General features: G+C 37.9%; 2 protein-coding genes across 2 annotated transcripts; one reads left to right on the forward strand and one right to left on the reverse strand.

Annotated features, from left to right (window-relative positions):
• Positions 1-25,949, forward strand: LOC131781572 (pre-mRNA-processing factor 6). The gene is made up of 32 exons (XM_059098263.2): positions 1-153; positions 275-334; positions 636-729; positions 1,177-1,295; positions 1,418-1,496; positions 1,619-1,713; positions 1,830-1,911; positions 2,173-2,316; positions 2,708-2,802; positions 2,928-2,992; positions 3,462-3,589; positions 4,335-4,461; positions 4,720-4,838; positions 5,170-5,217; positions 5,320-5,434; positions 5,810-5,918; positions 6,161-6,230; positions 6,587-6,708; positions 7,361-7,454; positions 7,789-7,910; positions 8,270-8,312; positions 8,782-8,832; positions 8,929-8,979; positions 9,659-9,733; positions 10,046-10,109; positions 10,222-10,291; positions 10,782-10,849; positions 11,181-11,319; positions 11,725-11,775; positions 12,459-12,534; positions 14,891-15,051; positions 25,412-25,949. Exons 1-31 carry the CDS (start codon positions 74-76, stop codon positions 15,047-15,049), a joined length of 2,814 nt encoding a protein of 937 aa, XP_058954246.2. The 5' UTR covers positions 1-73; the 3' UTR covers positions 15,050-15,051; positions 25,412-25,949.
• On the reverse strand, positions 19,769-23,956 carry LOC131781575 (potassium channel subfamily K member 9). The gene is made up of 2 exons (XM_059098266.2): positions 23,345-23,956; positions 19,769-22,792 (listed from the first exon to the last, which is right to left on the reverse strand). Exons 1-2 carry the CDS (start codon positions 23,628-23,630, stop codon positions 22,128-22,130), a joined length of 951 nt encoding a protein of 316 aa, XP_058954249.1. The 5' UTR covers positions 23,631-23,956; the 3' UTR covers positions 19,769-22,127.
• Positions 25,950-26,238: the final 289 nt, after the last annotated feature.

Consider the following 26,238-nt stretch of genomic DNA (forward strand, 5'->3'; position numbering starts at 1 on the left):
GCCGCACCGCCATCTTAGAATTTCTCCAAGGTTTTTTCCAACTTACGGTTAAAGTTGAATAACTTTTGTGGAGATGTCGTTACTGAATAAGAAAAAGAAGTCTTTTATCGGAGTACCTGCTCCTCTTGGCTACGTACCCGGTCTTGGAAGAGGGTTCGTATTTGAATATATTTTCTGAATTCGTGTACTAAAGGAATCGAAAGATGTCACGCATTTCATGCCAGTGAAGTAATTTTGTAACCGCTCTAAGCAACAATGTGCTTGAATTTCGTAGTGCTACTGGCTTTACGACCCGGTCAGATATCGGTCCTGCTAGGGATGCTACGGATATAAGGTGAGAATCTTGCCAAACTTATTCAGGTGCTTATAATATGAACATGATAATATGATCAACATGATGATTGCATGAACGACAATAAAAAGTTGTATATGATAAATTTGGGTATTCTCATTACTTGTTTGCTGGATAATGTAAGGATATTATAGGGAGAAATTACGTTTTAATCACTTCTGGGAGTTAAAGGGACAGCTGAAATATTATCAACCTGGATGGGGGAGTTCTTCCTCAACCCTGCGTGTCATGTGTTTGCCTCTCATTATATGTTGTAGATTAATACTCTCATTTGAATCAACAGTGATGAGAGGCATGGAAAACCAGGCTTTGCAAATGAAAAGAAGCCTCAAGAGGAAGATGAAGAGGAAGATTTAAATGACACAAATTATGACGAGGTACATCAACAAGGATATGCATAATTTTGTAATGTTAGCTAGGTTTAGTGCACTAGGGGTCACTATGTGGTGTTGTTTGGAAAGAACAGGTGGAAATAATAACTAGACAAGTTGTGGGTCTGGACCCAGTTGTTTGAAAGCCAGTAAGCGCTAACCCAAGGTTAAAATTGAATCTAGGTTTCTTTATTCCTTTATTCAAAAGCCTTTTTGGGATAATTTTCTGTGTTCTTTTAAGAGCATCAAAGAGCCATATTCTAGACAAAAAGAAATTCAACTGAATTTTCTTTTAAAGCTTTTAGATCTGAAATCCCAGCTTTGAACAACCTGGCCTTGGCTAACTTTTTATCTGATCGTAAAACCTCATCAGCCTTTGTAATGAATCTAAAAAATCTGATATAAAGTAAAATGTTGTCCCAAAAATGTTGATTGTGATAACTGTGAAAAAAGTTTGCAGGATACGGTGGAAGCTTGTTCTCAAGCTGTCCTTATGAGAAAGATGATGAAGAGGCAGATGCCATTTATGATTCCATTGATAGAAGAATGGATGATAGAAGAAAAGAGAGAAGGTATGATGTTCTAAAAGGAGAATAATCACTTTGTACAGCTTTATATTGTGTGGGTGTTCTTACTGGATCCTCTTAATGTGGGTGGTTAAGTGTGAATTTTTTTGGCGTCATTTTCATTTTAGAGAGAAACGTTTTAAGGAAGAGATTGAGCAATATCGTCAGGAAAGGCCCAAGATTCAGCAGCAGTTTTCTGATCTCAAGGTATTAGTTTTTGGTGTCGTTTTTTGAGTATGATGGCCTGGTACATATAGGTAATAGAATTGCTAAGGGTATTCAAAGCAACCAGTCAAAAATTGGATAAATGCTTGCATCTTTGTTTTCAGCGGAAACTGGGTGAGGTATCCGAAGATGACTGGTTGAGTATTCCAGAAGTTGGCGACTACAGAAACAAGAAGCAAAGAAATCCAAGGACAGAAAAGTGAGTTGACAATTACATAATTCACCATAGAAAACTCTGTATAACTTTTTGTTAATGATTACAGTGCCTTTTCATTCTATTTACAAGGGTTTTTTTTGTTGACAATTCTCTTGTAGATTTACTCCAGTTCCTGACAGTGTCCTGCACAGCGCACTGATAAGTGGCGAGAAAATAACAACTCTTGACTCCCGGCAACAGGTAGTGGAGAGTGTAAAGCCAAATCAAATTGTTTTTGCTGCAGCAGCATATTTATTTTATGTTATTGGAGTAAAAACTTTTATGTGCAAATAGATGCCAGCTTTCCATGAGTGTATTCAACTGATGGATCTGATTCCATGATTTTTGCTTTTAAAAGATTATTTGGTACAAATGGAATAAGTGTTGCTTCACAATTCTCTTTCTTGTCACAACAAATCATCATCCTGAGTGCACCATAATTTCTCCTTTTTTTTTTTCAAGAAATTTGGTGGTTTCCAGACTCCTTTCCCTGGAGGGATCACACCTGGAGGAATGACAACAGGTTTTTCAACACCATCAGCAGATCTTGACTTGATCAAAATTGGAGAAGCTAGAAAATCACTTGTTGGTGTTAAGCTAGATCAGGTCTGTAACTGTATGTGAGGTATTTGTATGCCTCTTTGATTAGATATTAACTGCTTAACTCCCAAGATTTGATTGTTAATTCTCCCCTCTAGCTGGTACACATTTCCTCATAAATTAGTTACGACAATTTGGGGTTAGATCAAGATGACAACTTCTACCTGATAAGTTTGAGTATTCTCATTACCTGTTTTCTAGATAATGTATGGATATTATTGGGAGAAGTTGCTTGTTGATCACTTCTGGGAGTTAAAGGGTTAATACATTGAAAAACTCATATGTGGCATTTGTTGAGGGGATCCATGCACTTAAGTTTGTGTCTTCATTGGGCAAAGTGTGAGCTCAACATGTTGGGCCTGAGAAACAGTCAAGTTGCAGTGTATTTACTTTGCAGGCATCTGATTCAGTGAGTGGGCAAACAGTAGTGGATCCCAAAGGTTACCTAACTGATCTTCAGAGTTTAACTCCTTCCTCTGGTGGAGATATTGGGTGAGTAATAGTCATGTTTTTGTTTGGTCATCTGATGCTGTTCAGCATGCAAAAGAGTGAGGGCAGTATTAAGCATACAGATTCCATGAATATTTCTTTGATTTGGGGTTGCTGTGCTTTTACAGTGACATCAAGAAAGCGAGACTTTTGCTGAAGTCTGTGATCACCACCAACCCACAACATGGACCAGGTTTGTAACATGTTTTTAAAAATGAAGAAAGATGTTCAACATTTTTCACATGCCATTTTGGGCAAACATTTATTCCCCTTACTAGATGTTTGCCTCTGACTGCATTATTCTTTTTTTTGTTCTATAAAAAAATTCATCATGTTTAGAATTGCAGTGTATTTCGTGATATTGATTTCTTCTTGTGCAACCTTAAAGTCAAGACTTATCTTTAAGATTCATTTGTTCTCATAGCACAGATGCTGCAGGCCAATCTCATTTTAAACTTGAATCGGCAAGAACCCAGAAGATCGCACGTTCGTGCTTGTTGCGAAATTTATGACAAATTATTTGCACTACAAGCATGCGTTTGCGTGTAATCCCGCGGAGCGTGCGTGCCGCACCTGTGTAACGCTTGAGAATACCACGTGCTTGACGTGCGTGTCATGCGCAGGTACACTAGAGTGGTACTGTAACTGCACACTTTCCTTAGGTTGGATAGCTGCTGCCCGATTGGAGGAAGTGACAGGCCGCATGCAAGCTGCACGAAACACAATCATGAAAGGGTCAGAAGTTTGCTCAAAGAACGAAGATGTGTGGCTTGAGGCTATTCGTCTGCAGGTTTGTTTCTCTTTCCAAGTTTCAAGTTTCTAATCTTTGAAAGATTAGGAAAAAGTTGAACGAAGGACCTCCCAACCCTACCAAAAGTACATTATCGTAGTATGGTCTTGTGTTTTGTGAGATAAGGATATTTTCTCGCGAGAATCACTGAAAGTGCACATTTGAAAGAAATCCTGAACAACGACGGATGGCATTAGAGCATAGACTTGCGGTCAAATAACGTAGTTGGTAAAGGGCTTTTGTTTTGCAACGTTCTGCAGCGAGTGTTTAGGAGGCCAAGGTAGAAAAGTTTGGGAAGTTCTTGTCTTGATTATTTGTTACTACATGCTAGCCTTTTTGAAACCCTATCTTGGTCTTGAAGAATCTATTCTTGATCTCATTCCAACTTACCGTGTTGCAAAACATTTTAACACTTGTGCAGCTTCTTGTCGAACAGCAGAGGGGAACAATCCCTTTTTAAACCACGATATATATGTTTTGATTGGTGCGATAGTCCGAAAGAAAAATGGTGTAGATGTTAGCATTCGAGCTTCATTTGTTATAAGAGGACCAGTGGTGATTAAATTAAATCATCAAGATTGAAAAAATAAAATGTAGGAAGATGTTTTGACAATTTTAGGCCATCTTGACCCGATGAAAAATGTAAGTTGCTTTAATATTTTATTGTATATTATTAAAGCACTAGTGTCAGACAGGAGATGTAGATGCGCTTGAATCGAATAATTTCTTAATCTCCTCTTCGTAGCCCCCCGAGACAGCCAAATCCGTTTGCGCTCAAGCAGTTGGTCAGCTTCCTCAGTCTGTACGATTGTGGATCAAGGCTGCTGCTCTTGAAGATGAGACTAAAGCAATGAAGAGAGTGTACAGAAAAGGTAAGAGAAGGAAATGATCCCATCTGCAGGTAAATTCCCTTTGCCGTATTTTCTACTAGTAATTGCTTTCGAAACTCATCACGCGCGTTTGTCTTAAAAAAAAAAAACAAAAACAACAACACCAACAACAAAATAAATTAATGTAAGACAAAAACCGCCCTTTACATCGGGAGTGAGTTAGTCGTGAGACAAACATTATCTTGTTAACTCACAATGAATAACCACGGTCTATTTGTTTCTTGTCGGTGTTTCTTGTAGCTTTGGAGCAGATTCCAAACTCGGTTAGGATTTGGAAAGCTGCTGTTGAGTTAGAAGGACCTGAGGATGCGCAGATTATGTTAAGCAGAGCAGTAGAATGCTGTCCCACAAGTGTTGAGGTAAAGGTCTTGCTTATTCCTCAAGGCGCTCACGGTCACCCTAGTGGACAAAGGAAAGCATCTTACGGAGTCAACGAGAACTGAAAGTAACTATGAGTAACCGACTTAAAGCGCGGGAAAACGCGGGTGGCCAAGCCGCGTTTGGTTTTAGATTTGCTTCTGATTGGTTGAGAGGATGGGATTGGTTACTTATCTCGTCTAATCTAGTCCCTGTCCCAGTAAATGTGAACTGTCAAAAGTTATTTGCAGGTTTGCTGACCCCGTCCGTCTCTCGGATCATAATTTCACGAGAAAACTGGAAACAACTCATTTGTGTCTGTTTTCTTCATAGCTTTGGCTCGCGCTTGCGCGACTGGAGACTTATGAAAATGCAAGGAAGGTAGGCAACACTCAGTGTATAAAGAAAATTTAATTTATTTTAATGCAGCTGTAAAGCTGAGCATTGTGTTTCTTACGCCTTGTGTTATATATGTTTATGTAGGTTTTGAACAAAGCTCGTGAGAATATCCCAACTGACAGGCAGATTTGGATAACTGCGGCCAAACTGGAAGAAGCTAACAGCAATCTTCCTATGGTGGAGAAAATCATTGACAGAGGTACAAACCGACCTATAAATACGTATTTTCCAATGGGTAGTTAATTCAAGAAACGAACTGATTTTTGCAGTGAACTTTCTCAGGACAGCTCTTTTTTCCGGGTCGGAATTGTTTGCTACGTTTTCCATTGAAATTTTGCGCGCGAACTGGACGCATGGCTGGCCGAAATTAATCGCCTTGCGCAGGCCTGATGTTCATTTGACCGCTGCGTTGAGGAGAGGCAGCACTCTTAGTTACTTCATGCCACGAAAACCGAAATATGCTGCAGTGGTTAGAGCCTCCTGGCTGGTGCGTAAGACCTCGCCTTACCTCGTTACGTTGTCAATCCTCTGTGAGCTGTTCAGTTTCACATGCGCATTCTTTGTTTCTCTTCAGCTGTAACGTCATTGAAAGCTAATGGCGTGGAAATTAACAGGGATTTGTGGATAAAAGATGCGGAGGAAAGTGAGAAAGCAGGCAGCGTGGTCACATGTCGAGCCATTATGTAAGTAATAACTTTTGAGGAGTTGAAGCGGTTCGCGAGTGTTGAAAAGTTAACACCAAACTAACCAAATAGGCTAATAGGAACGAAAGAAAATATCGGAAGGAGCTAAGGAGAAATTAAAGTAAAAAAAAAGCAAACTACCACATGTGTGGGAAAACGAAATATATTCTTCCTTGAGAAGAGTGCAACTTAAAAAAAATAACCGTTTAATGTCGCCCTAAATCCATGAATTTTGTTTTCAGAGATACTGTTATAGGTATTGGTGTTGAAGAGGAAGACAGAAAGCACACTTGGATGGAAGACGCAAATAGTGTAAGTACAAAATCAAATCAGCACATTTTATATCACATAATTATCCGCACATTTCTTTCGTTGGAGACGTGCTACCCTAGTGGTAAGCAGGTTTAAATCTGGCCGTCGTCAATTAATTTTTTCTCTCAGTCAGGAGATTGAATGTCCGCGAAACTGGGGATGGACTTTCACGGACCAACAGTCGTTCTAGGCAGTACTACAAGTCACTCCACTCTACTGAAACCACAATAAACTCGCGCAGCTATGCAAATCTGTTTAGTAGCCGGAGTTGATATTTTTCACCAATCTGCCGATGAACTTTTTCTCTATCATTTGCTAATTTTGAGAGCTGTCTTTTATTTTCTATTTTTTCGTAGTGTATCGCCAATAATGCATTTGAATGTGCAAGAGCCATCTATGCGCATGCTCTGTCCGTGTTCCCCAGTAAAAAAAGCGTTTGGCTGAGAGCTGCACACTTCGAAAAGAATCATGGGACGAGGTAAGTGATTCGTAACCTGTGATCAAAGGCACGTTTCTCAAAAGACCCTGTAACTTTACAGGCCCGACAGCTGACTTTTGTTTGCCGTGTTTCACTGATTCGAGATTGAGTTATTGACAGCTTTGAAAGAGGAATAACAAGATTATCAGGAAACGAGAAAGAAGGATGACCCTGTTTTAAAATTGTGTTTCTTTGAGCCCGTAAATCTACGGAGACTCGGGCCCCAGGTCGATGATTCTTCTTACAGCTCTCCATACCGAAAAGTGGAGAGTAAAGAAGAATGCAACCAGCATTAGACTCGTGCTCCATGTTAGTCACGAGGGTCTCGTTTTAGTTACGTACGAGGTTTCGTCTTGAAAACTTCTTTAATTGGGAGAGGTCTTGATTCAGGTTGTTCATTTGTGAACGGAGAAAAATGATGATGATAGTAACAAGAATAATACAATAATCATCATAATAATTATAATAATGATTAGTATAGTTATAATGATTATCATAACAGTAATGATAATGATATTGAATAAAATTGTCTGCGTTATTCCTTGCAAGTCTAGTTCATATCATAGTATCTTTCGACTCAGTTATTGCTTGTAAAACATTCTTTAATATTTCCCCCCCCCCCCGTTTAAATCAATTAAATGTTCTTATGCAGGGAATCTTTAGAGGCTTTGTTACAGAATGCTGTCAAGCATTGCCCCAAAGCAGAGATACTGTGGCTCATGGGCGCTAAGTCCAAGTGGATGGCTGTAAGTTGAGCTCGATTTTTAAAAGGCCATTTATCCGGAAGAAGCTTAATGTGTTCCTTTTTTAAATAGATTTGTTTTGTTAAATCAAGTTTTCACGAACCCGGAACGAAGCGAGAAGAGCACGCAAGTTGGACGCGCAAAGTGAGCGTGCGAGGATAGCGCAAGGATTGCGACCGTAAAGAGTGCGCGTGTCTCGCCCCTCGCGCGTCTTCCCGTAGGCTGGAATGTAGGATAAATGTTTGATGATGCCTAGATGCCGTACCCTGTAGCTTCACCACTCGCACACCCCGCATACTATTATTAACAGTTCTTTCGATTTTACATTATTTCCTAGGGTGAGATCAATCAAGCTCGTTCAATCTTGGCGTTGGCTTTCCAAGCCAATCCGAATAGCGAGGAGATTTGGTTGGCGGCCGTCAAACTGGAGAGTGAAAATAATGAAGATCAGAGAGCCAGGTCAGCCGTAGATTCGCTATTTAGGAGCAATTTTCAATCGAGTGTCGAAAGTATTTCGGGAATGCTTACATTTTCCTTTACTTGCCCATGTGATTGGTCTAAAAATCTCGCACAATCCTCTCAACCAATCAGATCCAGAGCTAAAACGAATCAAAATTTAGACACGTGTTTTCTGCTTTTTCATTGGCTCCTGTGGTGTTTTTCTTTCTTGTTGCTTGGCTATCGTTACTACTTTATGTAGGTATCACGAAACTCCCTCGAAATGAGCTTTATTTTGTCAGATAGTAGAGAGAGATGTTAAAAGATATTAATCAGCCTGCTATTTGGTCGAAGACTTGCTTTCTTATTCGCTTTTGCAGGAAACTTCTTCAGCGAGCAAGACTTAACGCTTGTACACCAAGGGTAAGTTTACAAAAGAAAATTAAACACAAATAAGACAGAGACTATGTACTTGGTGCGCCGGAAAATGTGTTTTAAAACGCTAGAATCGTGTGTAGAGATGGTACATTTTGAAATCGATCGTAAGATAAAGAGGGGAAGGCAACAAATTTTCTAGAGGATTTGACATGGTAAAAATATGAGCTCCCGCTTAATGATTTGGCGTCTGGATGCTCTTCCAACTGAGCTTCAAAAAATTCGTTTTCTACCCTGTAAACGGCCTTTGAGATAGGCCAGTAAAAGTTCCGAAGTGACAACCGTTCTGAGACTACTCAGCAAAGATGAAAGCTTCCTGCTTGGAGGAAAGAAGGAATTTTAGAAGAGCGACTTTTAGGATAGATCCAAGTTTCGATTAAAATATATTAACAATGGACAATTTTTGTGACATTGTAATAGATGGAGATTTTTCTCCTTGTTTTTTTTTTTTTTGCAGGTCATGATGAAATCCATCAAGCTGGAATGGGTGCTGAGGAGTCTTTCTGAGGTAAACAAATCAAATTCTTCAGTTATACTGAATTGATCTCAGCTTTTCAATTATTTTATTTACTGTCATCACTTTTTCCTTCATTTTATTTATTAGGCGGAAAAACTCTTAGGCGAGGCTGTTCAAAATTATCCAGATTTTGCAAAGGTAGGAGCCACCGTCAAGGTTAATTTGCTTATTCTATTGGACCTATAGCCAAAAATTCTAGAGACTGTTACTGTTCATCAGAAATGAAGTTTTTAGTTTTAATTTTGTAGTGGTTTCTGTAAGATTTTGGTTGGCAGTTGCTGAGGTTTGAATGAAAGCCGGTTGCCGTTGGTCTACTGCATACCTCCTATAAGACCTCTTAACTCCGTCTGTTTAGCCTGCACCCAGATCCTCTGGACAGAAGGGTCACAGCCGCACGTTACACCATCGGCAACCGCTGATGGAAAGAGTTATTGAAACCCGTGAGATATAGTCGTTGTATTTTAATGTGTGTGAAGTTTAAACCCACGAAAATGTCACGGAAACAAAAGGACAAACAAACAAACAGCAATGTGAGGCAGTGAAATTTCAAAAAATGATGTGACTCAATGGGCGAAGTGCGGCAAAATTTTCGGAATCAGTTTGAAGTTGGGTTTGTCTTGTAGCGTTTCATGATTGGTCGAGTATGCCGCGCGCTTTTTTTTTTTTTTTTGTATCCAATCACTAGGCATATTGGGCTATCCAATTCAGCATTACCCTTGACATTCGCCACAGCCTTGTTATCGTGTTATTAATGAAAGTCCAAGTTAATTGTCGTCGTCGTCGTCGTTGTTGTTGTTTTTCCTCTTTATAAATAAAGTTGTGGATGATGAAAGGACAAATACATGAAGAGTTGGATCAGTTGGATAATGCGAGAGAATCATACAAACTGGGGGTATGTCTTTAGTTTATCACTCACGCCATGTTCTCTGTCCTTCTATTTTCAATGAAAAGATCATTGAAGGATACGGAATTAACCCTTTACACCCTAACATCGGTATGGATATTCCCCATACTGTTTTCTATACATTTTCCAAGGTGTTGACAAGGAGAATTTGTTTATCAATCAAGAGAATATTTAGTTGGTGATCATTTCCTTTTTTCTTATGACCTTATTGTGTGATGCAGGGGTTTTACTGTTGGGAGAAATTAGATGCTTGTCACTCACGGGTCAAAGGGTTAAATAAATGTTTTTGGATCTTCGCAGACCAAGAAGTGTCCTCACTCCGTCCCAATCTGGCTATTGTTGGCTAGGCTTGAAGAAAATGCAGGTATGTAGGGATCGTAATTTGGGTGCTAAAATATGAATGACATAGAGGAACTGTGATATAGATTTTCTTAAACTATATTTACTGAAATGGAGTACAATGTATTATATCCTAGGGCACGCCACTAAAGCAAGATCAGTGTTGGAACAGGCGCGACAGAAAAATCCAAAGTGTGCAGAATTATGGTATGACTGCGTTCCCTCTTCATCATTTTTGGTGTGAGAGTTTTCGAGTCAGTGAATAGGGTATATCCGGCTTCCAAATGAAGCCACGGGTGTAGGAAAAAGAGGTTATAGTTGGTGTAGGTGATTGGTTAGGTTAGCCGGCAAAAATCAACGATGAAAACAACGGTACTGCAGTTTATCTTAGGAGCTCTCTAACTGACTACACTCGTTTTGTGTGTGTGTATAAACATTGAGTCTCCATAAATCAAAGGAAAGTTTCTACAGGTCATTTAGTTCAAATAATACTTAATACTGAAATCTGTATAGCTCTCAGTTACCCATTCGAGTTTATTCTTGTTTCGAAAGAGAGGATTTGGACGGTTTGAAAATTACACTTTTGAAGCAGTGGTGGCTTTAAAGATCTTCTCGCGAGGAGAATTACGAATCAAATTATGTCGTTCGAATTGAAGGAGTGCTGTGGAATTCTCATTTTTTCTGTCGTTTCTTCCAGGCTCGAAGCAGTTCGAATCGAAACGAGAGGAGAACGAAGAGAATTTGCAAAAACCTTAATGGCCAAAGGTATTGTTGTTGAAGTGACATTAATAAGTGACATTAACGTTCTATTTTTATAAAATTAATAAGATTGCCTTATTTCATCAAATACTGAAATATTAGCACGTCTGTAGGTCAACTTCAAAATCAGTATTTCTATCATATGATTTTCGAGTTCCCTGTTTTTGCTTTTTTTTTCGGCGGTGTTATTGTAGATATTACGCTCTATGCTATGTTTCGATGTTCTTACATTCGACTTCCCTAAAAAGAATAGAGAGAGAAATGTTTGGGAGCGTGTGTGGTCCACCTCCCCCTCGATCTAAGCTGATCACAAAACCCTCCATAACCTCTCTTTCAGCCATGCAAGAATGTCCTGCTTCAGGCATTCTCTGGGCGGAAGCAATTTTCATGGAGAACAGGCCACAGAGGAAGACTAAAAGTGTTGATGCTCTCAAGAGATGTGAACACGATTCACATGTGCTGCTTGCCGTGGCTAGGTATAAAAATACTTCTAGCACCGTCTTGTTTTAGTATCTGGGCAAAACCACTGGCTTGTCTTCCATCTTCAGACGGCTTCTTTCCGCTCATTTTACCACAACTGATGGATAATCGCACAATTATTTATATACCGTTGTAGAAATTTGTACCGCAGCCATTCCCTAGTTTTGAGCGGAATTGTATGCGTAATTTAGATGTAATCTGCTCAAAGGTTCGTGTCAATTTCACGGGACGTCAGGGACATTTTAACTGAACAGTTCTTAGTCTTGCGTGTAATCTGACGAAACAACATGGCGCCTTAAATGATCTGGACGCTTACTATTTCTTGTTTGCCCTTTACTTTCCAACTTATCGACAACCCTAGTATCCTCTGCTGTGTCTTAAATGTGCTTGATACTTCGTAGGTTGTTTTGGAGCGAAAGAAAAATTAATAAAGCAAGAGAGTGGTTCAACAGGTAAGAATTTGTTTCTTTTGCAAGTCGAAGTGTCCTTGGCCACATCTCTCCGAAGCGGCAACCGAAGTTGAAAATCGATCTTAAGGAGGAAATTTTCGTCTTGACGTGTTTAAAAATATTTTACGTGGGCTCTCACAAAACATAAATAGCTTCTCATTCGAAGCACTCATGATAACTATGAAAGACCGAGATTTTGTATATTTTTAAGTGTTATTATACTGTACGTAAATTTCTAGATTAGTTTGTAACTTTTATTTGTCAATGAACCTCATTTTATTGACTTGTACTGAATTCAAATACCTTGGGGTGATTTTACAAATTATTTTGTTTATTATTTCACGTTTTATTAGTTAATTGTAGGTCCACATCAGCCTCATGGCTGCCACTTTTGTGACCTGCATCACTAAATAAAGTCATTGATTGATTGATTGGGCGACAACGAACGTAAAACTCCAAGTCCCCATAAGGAATGGAACTCTGGACCTTCGGACTTTGCTCTCCGATGTTCTACCACTGAGCCACAGAGACTCAGTGGTGAGCAGAGTCAGTACTTTTCCCAGTCCGAGCTATTAAATATATACCTTAGTTTCTATGTTTGTACTTTTGTTTGTCACGTTTTTTTAGTTCTTTTCTTTTTCTTTTTTTTTTTTTTTAATCAAAGTATTCTTGTGATATTTTCACAGAGCTGTCAAACTCGACCCAGATCTCGGCGACTCGTGGGCTTGTTTTTACAGATTTGAATTGCAACATGGAACAGAGGTCTGTTTTATTTTGATTTTAGCTGTCAATTACGTAAATGTTTAATTGATAAAATCAATGCTTTTTATTCGTTTATTCTTTCTTTAACATCGGAGATACATCCCTGTTAAAGTTTCAACTCCATTTTATTTTCATTTGTAGTCTCGTTTGTAGTTACTACTTTTCTATTATCTGTGTAATTTTTGTTTGTCATTGGTATCAGCTAGTTTTAGTCAACAGGCAAAAAACCGTGCACAATGGATACACTGTTGATAAACCACTATAAGTGTTATTAATATCATTATTTTCTCTTTTGAAGTCCTCGTGAAGGAAAGCAAAACTTGCACGAAAAACTTTTAATTTGAACGGAACACCCACCATTTTGGCACACAGCACACAGCACACATCACTCTCCAAAAACGGGTGCATCCATAATTCATATCGACTTCCGTTCTACACAAGAAGGGATTTAAATTCTTGTCATGAAAACTTCAGGTGGTGCTTCTTGTTCAGACTGTAAACGGTGAAGGAATGGTTTTTTGTGGATGGTCTGAGATTTATATTGGAAGCTGACCCAAATGTGAAAGCCAAGGCAATTTTCGTTTACATACAAGCATTCATGTGGAAGGGAATTTTGTAGTTGATCCAAGAATTAGTGGGCTTAATTTTTTATTAATTAGCGACTGTTTAAGTAAACTTCCTCTTAATGAGTAAAACAAAGTAAGGCTTCGAGTTTCCAGACAGAATTGATAATAAGTACCTTTATATCGGTAAATGTGAAAGACAATGACTTCGTTGTACGTTCTTATATATTATTTTTCTGTTTTTAACATTTTTTTTCAGTTGCCTGCCAACATTAAACAGTTGCGGCCAAAATGTTTGTGTTTTATCAATCACGTTTTGGTCTTTGGGGAGAAAATCACGAAATAATTGTGGCTTTGAAGAGATATGCACTATATTCAACTCGAATCGTAACTAGATCCGACAGTTTTTCACGCTGCGCACTGTTGAAAATGGCGTTTTCAACGGAAAGCTTTCAGAGTTGTCGAGTTATGTTATGAATATGTGGGCGGTTTCTGGAAAGATAGATGGCTGACTTTAATATCGTATTGTTTCCATTGTCAGCGTAATCGCTACAGGAGGTAGTCACGGGGAATAATGTTTACCCAGCTCGTGCAATTTAAACCGCAGTTTTTGTTTCTTCACACCAGGTAGAGGCACGATAACTTAAGCGGTGGTAGCTTTAAACCGCGCGCGACGCCCACGCGATTTGTTTATTTTCAGTGGTTAGCACGCCGCTATGGCTTGTTACTCCCACGCATCACGCCTACATGAAACGCCCACGTGCTGAAATGTCGTCATTTGTTCTGACATCAATATTATTCATGCTGATTTCCCAAACTTGGAGTCCTTATCTGATCTAGACTGTGGGTCGCTCGCATTTCAAACAGTGTCAAGAGCTCTGAGTTAATACTTTGACTTCAAAAAATAGATTTTTGTTTTCTTACATTACTGCAAGATTCAAGCTGGTCCTCTGTGTTAGAATTAAAACTAACACTGGTGCAAGATAAGAAAAGCTTCCTCAGAGTTCAATACAGTGACATGCTCAAGCGATTAATCGTACATTACTTCTTAGGCATTAAACTGTTTAAAGTCGTGTTAATACTTTTAAGATATTTGCGATCACTGATATTAGCTGAGGGATATTTTTGCTTCAGTTTTATATAATCACTGATAGCTGCATTGTGTCTTTGATCGCAGCGGTGACAATATCTGCTCTGTAAATACTCGAGAACTCAGTATTTTGTTTTCTTTTGAAAATACAGAGTTAATGATCTTTCGTCAACATTATTAGGAATATGTTTTTTTGCTGAGAAGCGTTTAATTTAGGTGCTTCTTATAAACTTGGACTTGATTTGACGAATTTCTCCATTTCCTACGGCTAAGGAATTAATTCCAGTAAAAATTGTTGAATATTTTTCAAATTGAAGTTAGAGGCATGAAATGTTGCGGTCCGGAAATATTGAATATTTCATGCTCACATGAAATGTACGTCATCAAATAAATCAGTTATTCAACGTACAATCAAAATAAACAGACAAAGATTATTCCAGTTCAATTTCCTACAACCATTGTTTTTAGAAATTGCTACATCCTGTGTGGCAAAATTCCTCTCAAAATTCAAACATTGGTTACACTATTTTTGAATTCTGAAATTTCGTTTGTACAAAGTAGGGAAGCAGAACTTTTGTTTAGTAACACTAAACAAGCCTCGAACGTATTTGTTATAAATTTGGAATTATTCGCGGAAACTATCAGACTTCTTTGTTTCCCAAATCTTAATCTTGTTGTTGATTAATTTCTTTTCCTCGTCCAGGCTCAACAAGAGAGTGTTATGCAACGGTGCGTGCTGGCCGAGCCTCATCATGGGGAGAACTGGTGCGCGGTTTCCAAAGCTATTCCAAACTGGAGGCTCCGAACCAAAGATATTCTGGTCATTGTGGCTAAATCGCTGAAATCCATTGAGAAGGAATAACGGTAATGAAGTGTAGATAGGTAACATGATGTGGTGCGACGTCCTGGATGGATTGAACAGTTCATCGCTCGCGTAGACTGCTATTTAGGGAGAGATCTCTTCAAGAACGACGCACCGCACGCGCGTGTTTGTAAATACACGCGTGTGTAACTCGCGGAAAGACCGACCTTACAACAGACTGTTGTATACTAGTAACTCTTATTAAAGGGAGAAAGGCCCATTTTCACTCACTGTAAGATATCAACGACAACGTTCTTGTTTTTGCATCAATATTACGACAGAATTCTCTTGTTCTCTTGTTCTCTTGTCACCACCTCTGGGTTTTGTTCAAATCATGTTAGACTCAGAATTAAAAAGGACTCGTAGTCTCAGGTCTTCTTTAAAAGGAGCTGTTTGATATACTTTTTATCAACGCTAGAAATGCGTTATTGCAAATGAAACAGATTGAAACATCAGATTTTATGGTACCTACCATATTTGTTACTCCCAAGTTTTCTTCAACCTTTTCGACAAGTTTTCTACATAATTTAGGATGGAAAAAAAATGTAGTATTTTTCCTTGACAGACCGCTCGCCTATAACTAACTTTCCAGGTTTGTAACGAAAAAAAACTTTTAAACGAAAACAATTGCTTGTAAGGACTCCTTTCAAAGAAACTGTGACTGATTTTCGAGGGGAATTATATTCCAACAAGTTTGATTTGATACTATTGGCTTGAATTTCTTATACTTTTATTATGAATACTTTGTGTTTACTTCTTTTTTCGGTGAGCGTATCTTTTTTTCTGATTTTAAAACGTATTTCTCCTACTTCGTTACTGACGTGAAGTTGTCTTGGGGTTATGAAGCGCATAGATACTTTGACGCTGTTGTTAGCAGTTTTTGCTCTGCCATCTGCTCTTTGCAGGAACGTGTGTACCGTGTGATATTACCCAGACCAATTTATTAACTGACTCTATGTAATATAAGTTCATGAAATGTGTATTTTATAATGCGCAATAAAGCCATGAAAATGATGATGGAAAATTAAGATGACGTCTGATAGATTCCTGCCAGATGCTACCAATATGAACCAGGCTTTATTAGTGAAAAAAATATGCTAGGGTAAACCAAAACTGCAAAAAGAGGCCGGCATCTTTTATTTAAAAATTTACGTTCTATTGTGGTACGTATTATTTTTCCTCTCTTTTCTGTTAATGGGAGTCGTTGATTTAATTAGAACTTTCGATGCAGTGTTGTTTGATGTTTGTTCTCGAAAGAAAAGAATGAAATATTTGCCCTGCTTGCCAGACCGAAGAACTCTTTTTGTTTTGATTAAGGAATTAAGAAACATGAATAAAAACAATTTTTATTGTTCTCCACCTTGATTTTTATCATCGTTACAAATTGTGTTAATCGTTCCTGATTTGTAATGCTTTGTTCAACGTCGCTCGCCAGTGTTTGTGATATCGAAGCCCCGGCCTGTGTCGATAAGATCTGTGCGCTTCAAAATTGTATGGAAATAAAAACACAATTGTTAAGTGTATTACGACTAGGGAAACACCAAAATGTAGCCGCCATCTCTTAATTGCCCGACAAAATGACAAAAAATATTAATAAAAAATCAGCCCTAATCATCTGTGGTGAAGTGTTTGTATCGAGAGAATACAGGGAAATTGTCTAGCAAGCTCTGGCGGGGAATCTTTTCATTGATACAAAAACCTTATCTTGTTGTTTTCGTGGTATTCATAATAGGATAGTTTTAAGCCCTTAATGTCACAGGTGTTCGTGAAACCTGTTTCTGTGGTCAAATCTGTCTGTCGTGTAGACAGCCATCTTCTTGTTTGTTTTTCGTTTTTCCTAGAATTCTCCGGACCAAATTAGTTTGGTGGGAGTTCTTGTTAATATGACGCCTTTACTTCCGTTTATTATCAGGAACTCAGCTTAATTTATTACCTTCCACGTTGTGGTTTCTCAACTTTTTAGCAGGCGTTTTTCATCTAAAAGCGTATGAAAAACTATTGATGATTTTAAATTGCATGCATTTGTCAGACCTGTCGGGTGATGTCTACTATATTGCGACAGCAACTTGAAGAAACTGTCCACGAAAATAAAAATTTGGATAAAAACTAAAGATCATCTTGTTGCTATCTTTTTATGTTTCTTTCTCAATTCTCCCAAAAATTTCAATAGATTATAATCTCTTATCTACGATTCAGCCCAAGAAACCATAGACAAAACGACTCATTAGTTAGTTTCTGCTTTTTAAAGTGCTTTAAACTTAAAATGTATTTCGGGTCAGGTCGAATGTTTACAATTGTTTTATAGCTCCAGGGCTTTTATACACTCCCTCTGTTTCACTTTCGTGACAAGATACTGTTTTCAATAAATTGAATCTTGATACAAGACGAACTTCTATTATCTATAATAACGTGCAACACAAAAAATGAAACATCTTAGACTAATAGGTTGTAATCAGCTAATCTTTGACGCTTTCGGCGTATTGAGGAATCACTTTTTCAATTGCCTAAGAAAATCGATTAATTGAGCTAAGTCAGTCCCAAAAACAAACTTAATTTCCAGAGCAGGCCGCCAGTTTAACCGCTTAAGTCGTTTACTTCTCCCTTTCACTCCCAAGATCTCATCAGTAATTCTCTTTACTTTTTCTCAAGATCTCATCAGTAATTCTCCTCACTATCTCCCTTAAAATTCTTTGAAGTTAGTTTGAAGAATTTGGTATTGGATCAACCAATAATCCCCTAATTGATATTTTTCTATATTCCCATCCCTTGTCTGTTTGATATTGTACTGATGTTGTAAGGATGTTGTCACTCGTGGGAATTAGGGAGTTAAACAATGATTCCTGTGTCAAAAACTTTGCTTACGGGTCGGAGTTGTAAACCTTTTGGATCGACTTCTCTTTACTGTTTGGTACCCCAAAATTCCTTTTGATTAAGAGAGCTGATCAAAACGCCAGACCGTCTGAATGTTTTCAAAAATCCATTTTCAAAATTTTGTGCAATTAATTGAGAATAAGAAGCAAAGCGATGTTTTTCTTATCGCGTGACCTCTCCTGTCTGGTTTTTATGGAACTTTGATGGTTTTTTTTTCTTGCTATTTTTTAAATGGTTTTTCTTATTAAGAACTGAAAGGGGTTCTGTAGGCTCTGACGGTCGCTAGTGGATGAATTATTTTCCAATATGGCCACTAAAAGGGTTTTAATTACTAAAGGACATCGAAAACGGAGAAAACCATAACTTGTTATGTATGTCTTCACGAGTCTTTAGATTTTATTCGACGCCTTCATCTGATATGCGCGCAATATTTTTAAGTTCTTTCTACCTAAGACAGGTCTCAACAAAGACTCCAAAACTGAGTCACCTTTATAAAAGTTTATTTAAAGCAAGAGAGCAAAGCATGTGACGGTTCATTTCTTTCGTCTGTAATATACCTTAACGAAGGTTAAACAGGCGAATGTGATTTTTCCAGGGACTTTTTAAAGTTAATATTAATGTTATCCCAACGGTTGCGTGCAAATAACGTGCATTTATAGAAAACCAGGCTCGTGCGAGACGGTTACCAGCACTTTGTTCTTCAAAGATAAAGAAGACTTCCTTTCTTCTTCTTCCTTTTTTTTTTTTGTTATTGTCAATTTTTTTTTTTTTGAAAGCACCAGCTGTTTTTTCGTTTGGCGCAATAAGAACTCTATTAAGACACTTTCGAATTGATTACCTAAACCGAAGGCACGGAAGATAAACATCTTTGTTAATTTTCTCGTCAAACTTCTTTTAGTTCTAACAATTTTTTGCACTCTTCCTGCGCGAATTTATTTTTTTATTTTCTTTCTTTCAAAGGAACCCATTAAAACATGTCGTGCACGTTGGTCAAACTTTACAGCTGTCACGCCTATGACACAAAGTACATTTACATTTTGTTTAATTGCATGTACCAAACTTTTGTGAACGTAATTTATCAAAATCTTCAACCCTCCAGCAGGGCTGCTCGCCAAACCACTTGTCAGAATAGTTGACAAGAAATTGTTTTGCCCCCTTGCGAGACAGAGCTGAAATTATCTAATACTTATTCACGCGTGTGAAGCTGCATCTTCACTTAAAGGAACGGAACAAAAGCCGAAGTTGCAACACTATGATAATTGTCTTTAAAAAACAAAAAAAAATATTGCTGACGCATTTATTTCCTTTCTTCTCGAGTTTCCGATGGTGAAAATTTTATGATGATGCTGAATTTTATTCGCTGTGGGAGCTTCAAAAAATGGCCAAGCGAATGGAGTTGTCTTATCTCTTCAGACAGCAACCTAGCAATATGAATAACTAATTTCTCAATCCGGCGGCATTCGACATTTTTCTGTAATCCAAGAAATGCCAACGGGTCTTGGCTAATGAGCCGGAATGAAAAGTTGTGTAAATACAGGGTTGAGCAGTAATTAATAGAGATAGAAGTTGTATTGAGCAGGCTTTGAAAACCTGCGGAGCGGGAATTGTATCTACTGTTTGGCATTCAATTTCGAGGCGTTGTAACTCGGTGAAAAAATAGATTCTCAACGTCAAAGTGGTGTTTTCTTTCCCTTTTGTTTGTTTGTTTTTTGTTTCTTTTTGTACTAATTTTCATGAAAAAGCCACGATGCATGTCATGAGGTTTTATGTCGTTTTTTTTTTTTTTTTTTTGTGCATTAAAATTTTGGCAAACCCAGAATCAAGATAATTTTAGTTGTGTTTATTATCCTCATGCGACCCTTTCTCATTATAGTACACAGTATTTGAAATTCGCTTTACAAAACGCGTTACTTTAAAGAATTCCCTCAGTTTTTCGTGCAAAACAAAAGTTCACGAACACGAGCGAGCGTTACATGTGAAATTTACAAATGAAAGTAGTCTCTCAAATGTACTTTGTTTGTCTCTTACGTAAAAACATGGGTTCTTCCAAATGGGACGATGAATAATTGATGTTGCAAAATAGCAAATAACATTGCTCAGAATAAAGCGCTCTGAGACATCGACAAAATGGGAATACGTTTAGATGGAAAGTTAAGAGTTGTCGGTCAGCATGAAGCAGTAAAATTCGTAGTAAATACAATTTGAACAACGTTTCATTTGACTATATTTTACGAAAACATGTCTCCTTTTTCTAAACGTATTTTCCGATGAAAATATACACCTATTGATTGCATTTGTTTCTTTGCTAAGGCCAAACATTGAAAAATGTTTATGTTCGCATCTCTAGAATTGAATTCGTATAAAATTTTGAAACGTATTAGCTTTACACTTAAAATCAAACTTTTGAGCGTATTTCTTAACGAAACGATCTTTAAATTTTCGAAGATCTAAACAGGAAAAACCATAGCGTATTGTTTCGTCTCTGTGAGAATTAGTTATTTTTTTCTCCTTTCTCTTGTGCAACACATTTTATGTCAGTTGCCACAGCGACATGGTGAACGCTTAGAAACGCGTGTAATTAACGTTTTTCATCAGGGCGGTAGACCGTCTTGAAAAGCTGTTTACAATGGACAAAAAAATTCTCGAGTTTGAAACGCCGATATTCACGTACATCTTTCTTATTTACAAATCTCTGACGTTCTCACAAGTAAAAAGAAAACACTACTTGTAATTTGAAGGTAAAAAAAAACCTGTCTTTTTTTCATGTCGTACTAAATATTTGTAGAAAATGCTTTCAGCGTCCTATTGGGTTTTTGTTGACGGAATTGTGTGTATTCATAATTTTCCCGTATGTTAGCGTTCTGTGCGCGACGAATTCGAAATTTGCCGTTGTTTAAAACAAGTGGTAACCGTTTCGTATGTCTCGTTTGGATTTGGGAGTTTCAAATAAATTAAAGAGGATGTTAAATTTCAAAACAGGCTGATTTAGCCACGTATGATTTCAATGACATAGCGGGAACTCTGCCTATTTATGCTTTCTACACCTCCGATGGATCATAACAAAAAACAAAAAAGCGAAAAAAATTTAAGACAAAATCTACAATACCCTTTGTTTCGTAGAAAGTTTTAATTTCACTTTTTTTCCGCTCTAAAGCTCGCTTTAAATACATGTGTGCAATTTATTTTAGAAGATTCGTATTTAAGAAACGCATCCGTAGACGAAATATTTGCATCTCGATTACAGTGTGAAAACACTCTAGCATTTTTCTGGTGTACTATAAAAAATATATTTTACAAACATCGATTGGAGGGTAATTTTATATACACTAGCAAATGTAGAATCACGTTGAGTGGTCCACGTTTTTGGTAGTGAAATTGGAACAGCAAATACTTCATTTCTTATACAAAATGATACAAAATTCCCTTTCTGTTCGTCGGAGAAGTGATTCATGCGAAAAATCCCGGTCATAAAATATTCACATCAAGAACTCTCGATTTTGTTACTATCGGGCGTTTTTCGACAAATTTGACTTGTATTTAAAACCCCTTTAACTCCCCTAATCGCGATCCAGGCTGATCGGAGGTAACATAAAAAGCCGTTATTTTTACCGTGAAGTTTTTGTTAGAGTTCTTGTACACAAATTTTTTCTTTTGGCATATGATAAATCTGTCTGCATACAAATGATATGATTAATTAAACTTTCATGGCGCGGTAACAGGTGGTAGATTTTGCTATCACCGACCAGAATCATTTTGTTTGATTGAATTTTACTTTGTAAAATTGTTCAGAACCTTATCTTTGCAAGCCATAGCCTTTGAAATTATTAGCCAGCGTTTTAGGCTAAGAGAAAGCTATTTTGTGAAAAACGCATTTCAAACAACAAAATACACAGCCAATTAAAATTTTCAATGTTTTGGCGTCCATCCTCGTTTATCTTGCAAACGGCTCTAGCATGGCTTTCCGACGCCGAACGAGCGAGCTTATCAATAAAGTAACTCCCATACCTATTTTGGCTCGCTCGCGACGCTACTGATAACTAAAAAAACAAGCGGTGTTCGTAGACCAAACTAAGAAATGAGTTCTATAATTTACATAGTCGAAAAATATTCTATTTCGTGAAAGTTTTTCTTACCAGTTTGATTAATAAAACGAGCGGCTTAATTTAAAGTTACCGCTTGTGTGGAATGAATCACACGAAGACTTTAGTTAAATTGAGGCGCGCTTCCTATGAAGGCCTTTGTACGTTGTAAATGCAATCTCTTCCTCGTAATTTTTTAGAAGTGTGGTCGATAAGTCGCTCGGATAGAGATTAAAAATGTCGATAGATTCCCGGCGACTGCATTTTTCGCATAAACACGGTCCCTCCACCAAAAGTTGGTCTGTCGTTTCTTTGGTTTGACTTGCCGTTAACAGCCTCAATGCCAACTGATTCATTACGGAGCCTACAATTGTCAGTCCAAAGAAAATAAAAAGAAGAGAGATACCCACGTATGTATGATCAAAGCGCGTCTCTCGGCTGTCTTGTAAGGCAACGTAGTCGCCGAATCCTATTGTTGTAACAGTTATAAAACAATAGTAAAGAGATTTAAAATATGTCCATTTCTCGTAGTAACGGAAGATAAATGCTCCAAGGCATACAGTGACCATCATTGCGAACAAACCGAATAAAACCACCATATTCGCTGTATTTGAAACTTCGGTGTTCTTCATTCCCAGCTTTTTCTTCACTCGTCGAAACATATGCGCTAAAAACGTGTTCAAACGCTCGCCAATTGACTGAAACATCGTTAGCGCAAGAGGAATTCCTACTGCCGCATAAATCATACAAAATACTTTTCCCCGGTTCGTCTTTGGCACCGTGTGTCCATAACCTGTGGAACAAAGAGGAAAGCTTAACCTTCATATCAGTGTGTATTTACATTGTACAACTTTGTGTTTTTTTGTACAACAATGCTGTGTGTAGGTGTAGAGGGCTGTCTGTTCCCGAGTTAAACCGCTTTCGACAAGCGCTGATTAAACCTCACGAGGATTTGTTTATTATCGCAAAGAGGAAATTCCCCGGTAACTTTTATCGCAGTTAAACATTATTGCGCGGAAATTGCCAGAGGAAGCATGTTCCGATATACATAAGTGTCGCTCGAGGTTGTTACAATTGATCGCGTCCCTTTTAAGTCTAGTGTGCGTGGTTAGGGCTATCTTTTCGTCTTTGCTAGACATTTAGCACGACTTAATGCTTCTAAGATACTACCCGCTCGCTTTGATAAAAGACGATAACGGGTTCTAGTGTAAGTGCCGGCCTTCCCTCTACTCGAGCGCGTCCTAAGGTACTTTCTTTCATACCGCAGTATTAATTGCTGCAAAGCTCTTGCGTATTGCATTAAATCAAGCTAATTTTTTCGCGTCCGGCGCTCGTTAACCCTTACCTATAGTTGTTATTACGGTGGTGGCGAAATAAACCGAGCCGGCGAAACTCCATTGGTAAAGATCCGCGTCTATGTTTGCTTTGCTATCGAGATATTGGAGCCATTTCCCGATGTCTTCGTCGCTGATGTTGTACTTCTTTGTCAGTGTTTTGTGAAGAATTGTCATATTTTTTCGCATCTCTTGGTCTTCTTCGTATTCTAAGGCGCTGAAGATTGCCGCGCCGACCAAGAGATAAGATACGCAGCATATCGTTAACAGTATCGTTCGAAGATTTTGCGTTTTCATCGCGTCGCTTCACTCATCATATCTGTCAGCCGCAAAAATCACTTTGAATAGGTTCGTTTGGCGCGTAATTTTGCTAGCGATCTTCGTTTTTTTTAAGTCTAATGTTTGTACCCGAAAGCCTTGCACATTGTTGCACTAAGTGTCCTGTGATTGGCCATCCTTAAGAACTAATTTGAAGCAATTACGAATGTGTGGAGAGGGTAACTAAAGCGCCTGGTGGATACCAACTTGTGTCAACCACCCCAAACCACGCCCATTCCGTTGAACGTGCTGTCATTAGTTTTGCCCCTCTGAGCACATTTAAGCTTGAACTAAGTCTCCGATGTGAAATATAAAAGCGAAGTCTTCTGCCAATAACTTGCTGGACGCTTGTCACCGTTGGAGGTGTGTGCGCCAAGCAGCGCGAGGTTCAAAAACACTCTTGGCACAAATTAATTCAGCATGGCCCGCATTTGTGACGGTGACATGAGTTGCCATGGAATCCAACCTGTTTCGAGTTGGTTTTAATTCGGCGATTTAGTTATAAAGCGATTTATTTGAAAGTAGCTTAACTCGTTAACCACAGTTTTATATTTAAGAGATATTGAAATTTTATAATTTTACCGAGGCTTTTGGAAGAGGTAGAGAGCTGCGCTAGTTTAATGCAATCATAATAACAATTATAATGGAGATACTCGACAATTCTATTGCCCCTATTTTGAATTTAATAGCCTTGCTCATTAGTAAAGAAACCATCCAGGTAACATGAAAATTACAAGAAGCTTTAACACTGTTTCCTTTTCCTTTTCCTTTTTCTTCATTTAAATTTAGGAGCACTTAGCTTTGCAAATGTTATTAGTAAAACGCTCTACGTGCCGATGTGGTTGAGACAATTTGAATTTCTCGCAACATGATACAAGTTTGGGTTTTTCACGCAGAGAATCGCATGAATTATTTTGTTTTTCTCTATAATTTCCCCTTCATAAATTTTTCTCACTCGCAATTTTTTTCGCGGCTCTTGATATGCAAAAACATTATTGCCTTTTATCAATCAATACTTTATTGAAAAAGGCGAATTTGTATACACGCTAGTGAACAAGTTTTCATTTCAAGCCTGAGGCGTATGGAATTAAAGAATGAATCAGTTCCACTTCTGTCCTTCTTGTGTTTTTATTAGTTACTTGTAACTTTAAAGGAAGTTTTCGGTTAATAAAAAGATTCGCGTCGGACCTTTAATATTCAAACTAGTTAGGCATGAAAACATTTCTGTTTTTTAATCACCACTTTCGGCATAGAAGAAGATAATTGCGCAAGATGTTATTTTTGATGGAATAAATATGACGTTTGACAGCAACGTGCGAGGAATGTCAAAATAACGTAATAGTGATGTATCTGTCCCGCCGTTTTACAGTGATTTTGGTCAGAAATCGCCAAGCCATCTTTCAACGAAACAAAATTATAGGTTTATTTTTATGTGTATCATCTGAGCCGGGCGAAGTATTACATGGATTATGTCTAATCCAAAAGAGGGTTTTTCATTTATTCCGATTTAGCGGTCAAAAAAAAGTTTCTAAGGAGGAAGAGATGAATTGTTAACGTTTATGTTTCAATTCAAACCTATTTATTGCTTACGTTTTTACAAGGGGCCCCTTAGAGACCAGTTCGTTCCCACGATCCCAATTTATATTCTCCTTAGCATCACTCATACATTTCTCATAAAGTTAATTCTGAGAATTTGCTGTCGGATCAATTAAAGTTTTTGTGATTGATGTATTTCTTTATTCTCATCACTTGTTTCCCAGGCAATGTGGCGATATTGCAAGGAGAAATTATACAATTATACTTCAATCACCCAGGAGAGACAAGGCCAAAGCAAACAGGAAATTTTCAGGCGGCCGTTGATCCACAGACGTTTTCCAAGAAGTTTCTTTAGCCTTGGATTTTGTATAGATCTCTCAAATTGAATTATTCAGACCAGTTTAATTTCTTGAAATTCCTCACTCTGGCATTTACTGACCGTGGGCCGTCATGTAGCGGAAAAAAGATTTCCTGTCCACTCATCCTTAAACTTTGCGCGGACGACGAAATGAGAGAAAAAGCCTGGGAACTTGACTAATGTATTTATAACATGTACACCCTTTTGGCTGTAAGAAATGGAATTTCACGACGGAATGAGCTCATTAGATTCATAAAGAGTTAAGCTGGCGAATTTCTCTTACTTTTCTATGTAAAGTCGATATACTTTATGGAGTGATAACTCGCATATTTTGAAGCAATAAAATGATCTAGTAGCTTAAAAACAATTCGCTGTCGAAAATTAATAAAAACAATTTTTCCTCATCTTTGTATTATTTTCACAGCACTCCGCACCAATGAACGTAGTCGACGTAAAAGCTGTGGTTTGTTTCGCATGACTCGGAACGGATCTATTTGAGAAAAAAAGAAAAACGTTTACTTAACAGAGACTTTAAAGATCAACCTATTCCTCTTGATCTGATACTGCACGAGGTTAAGGTACAGTTCAGTTGCAGTCAGGTTTGATTAGAAGACGAAGCAAAGTGAATGTTACAATGTTCCTCTTCTTTTTAACATCTTGACCTTAGAAACGTTTTTAGGTGTGTAAATGGAT

The sequence above is a fragment of the Pocillopora verrucosa genome, chromosome 5 (genome assembly GCF_036669915.1).
Source record: "Pocillopora verrucosa isolate sample1 chromosome 5, ASM3666991v2, whole genome shotgun sequence".
Classification (NCBI taxonomy): Eukaryota; Metazoa; Cnidaria; class Anthozoa; order Scleractinia; family Pocilloporidae; genus Pocillopora; species Pocillopora verrucosa.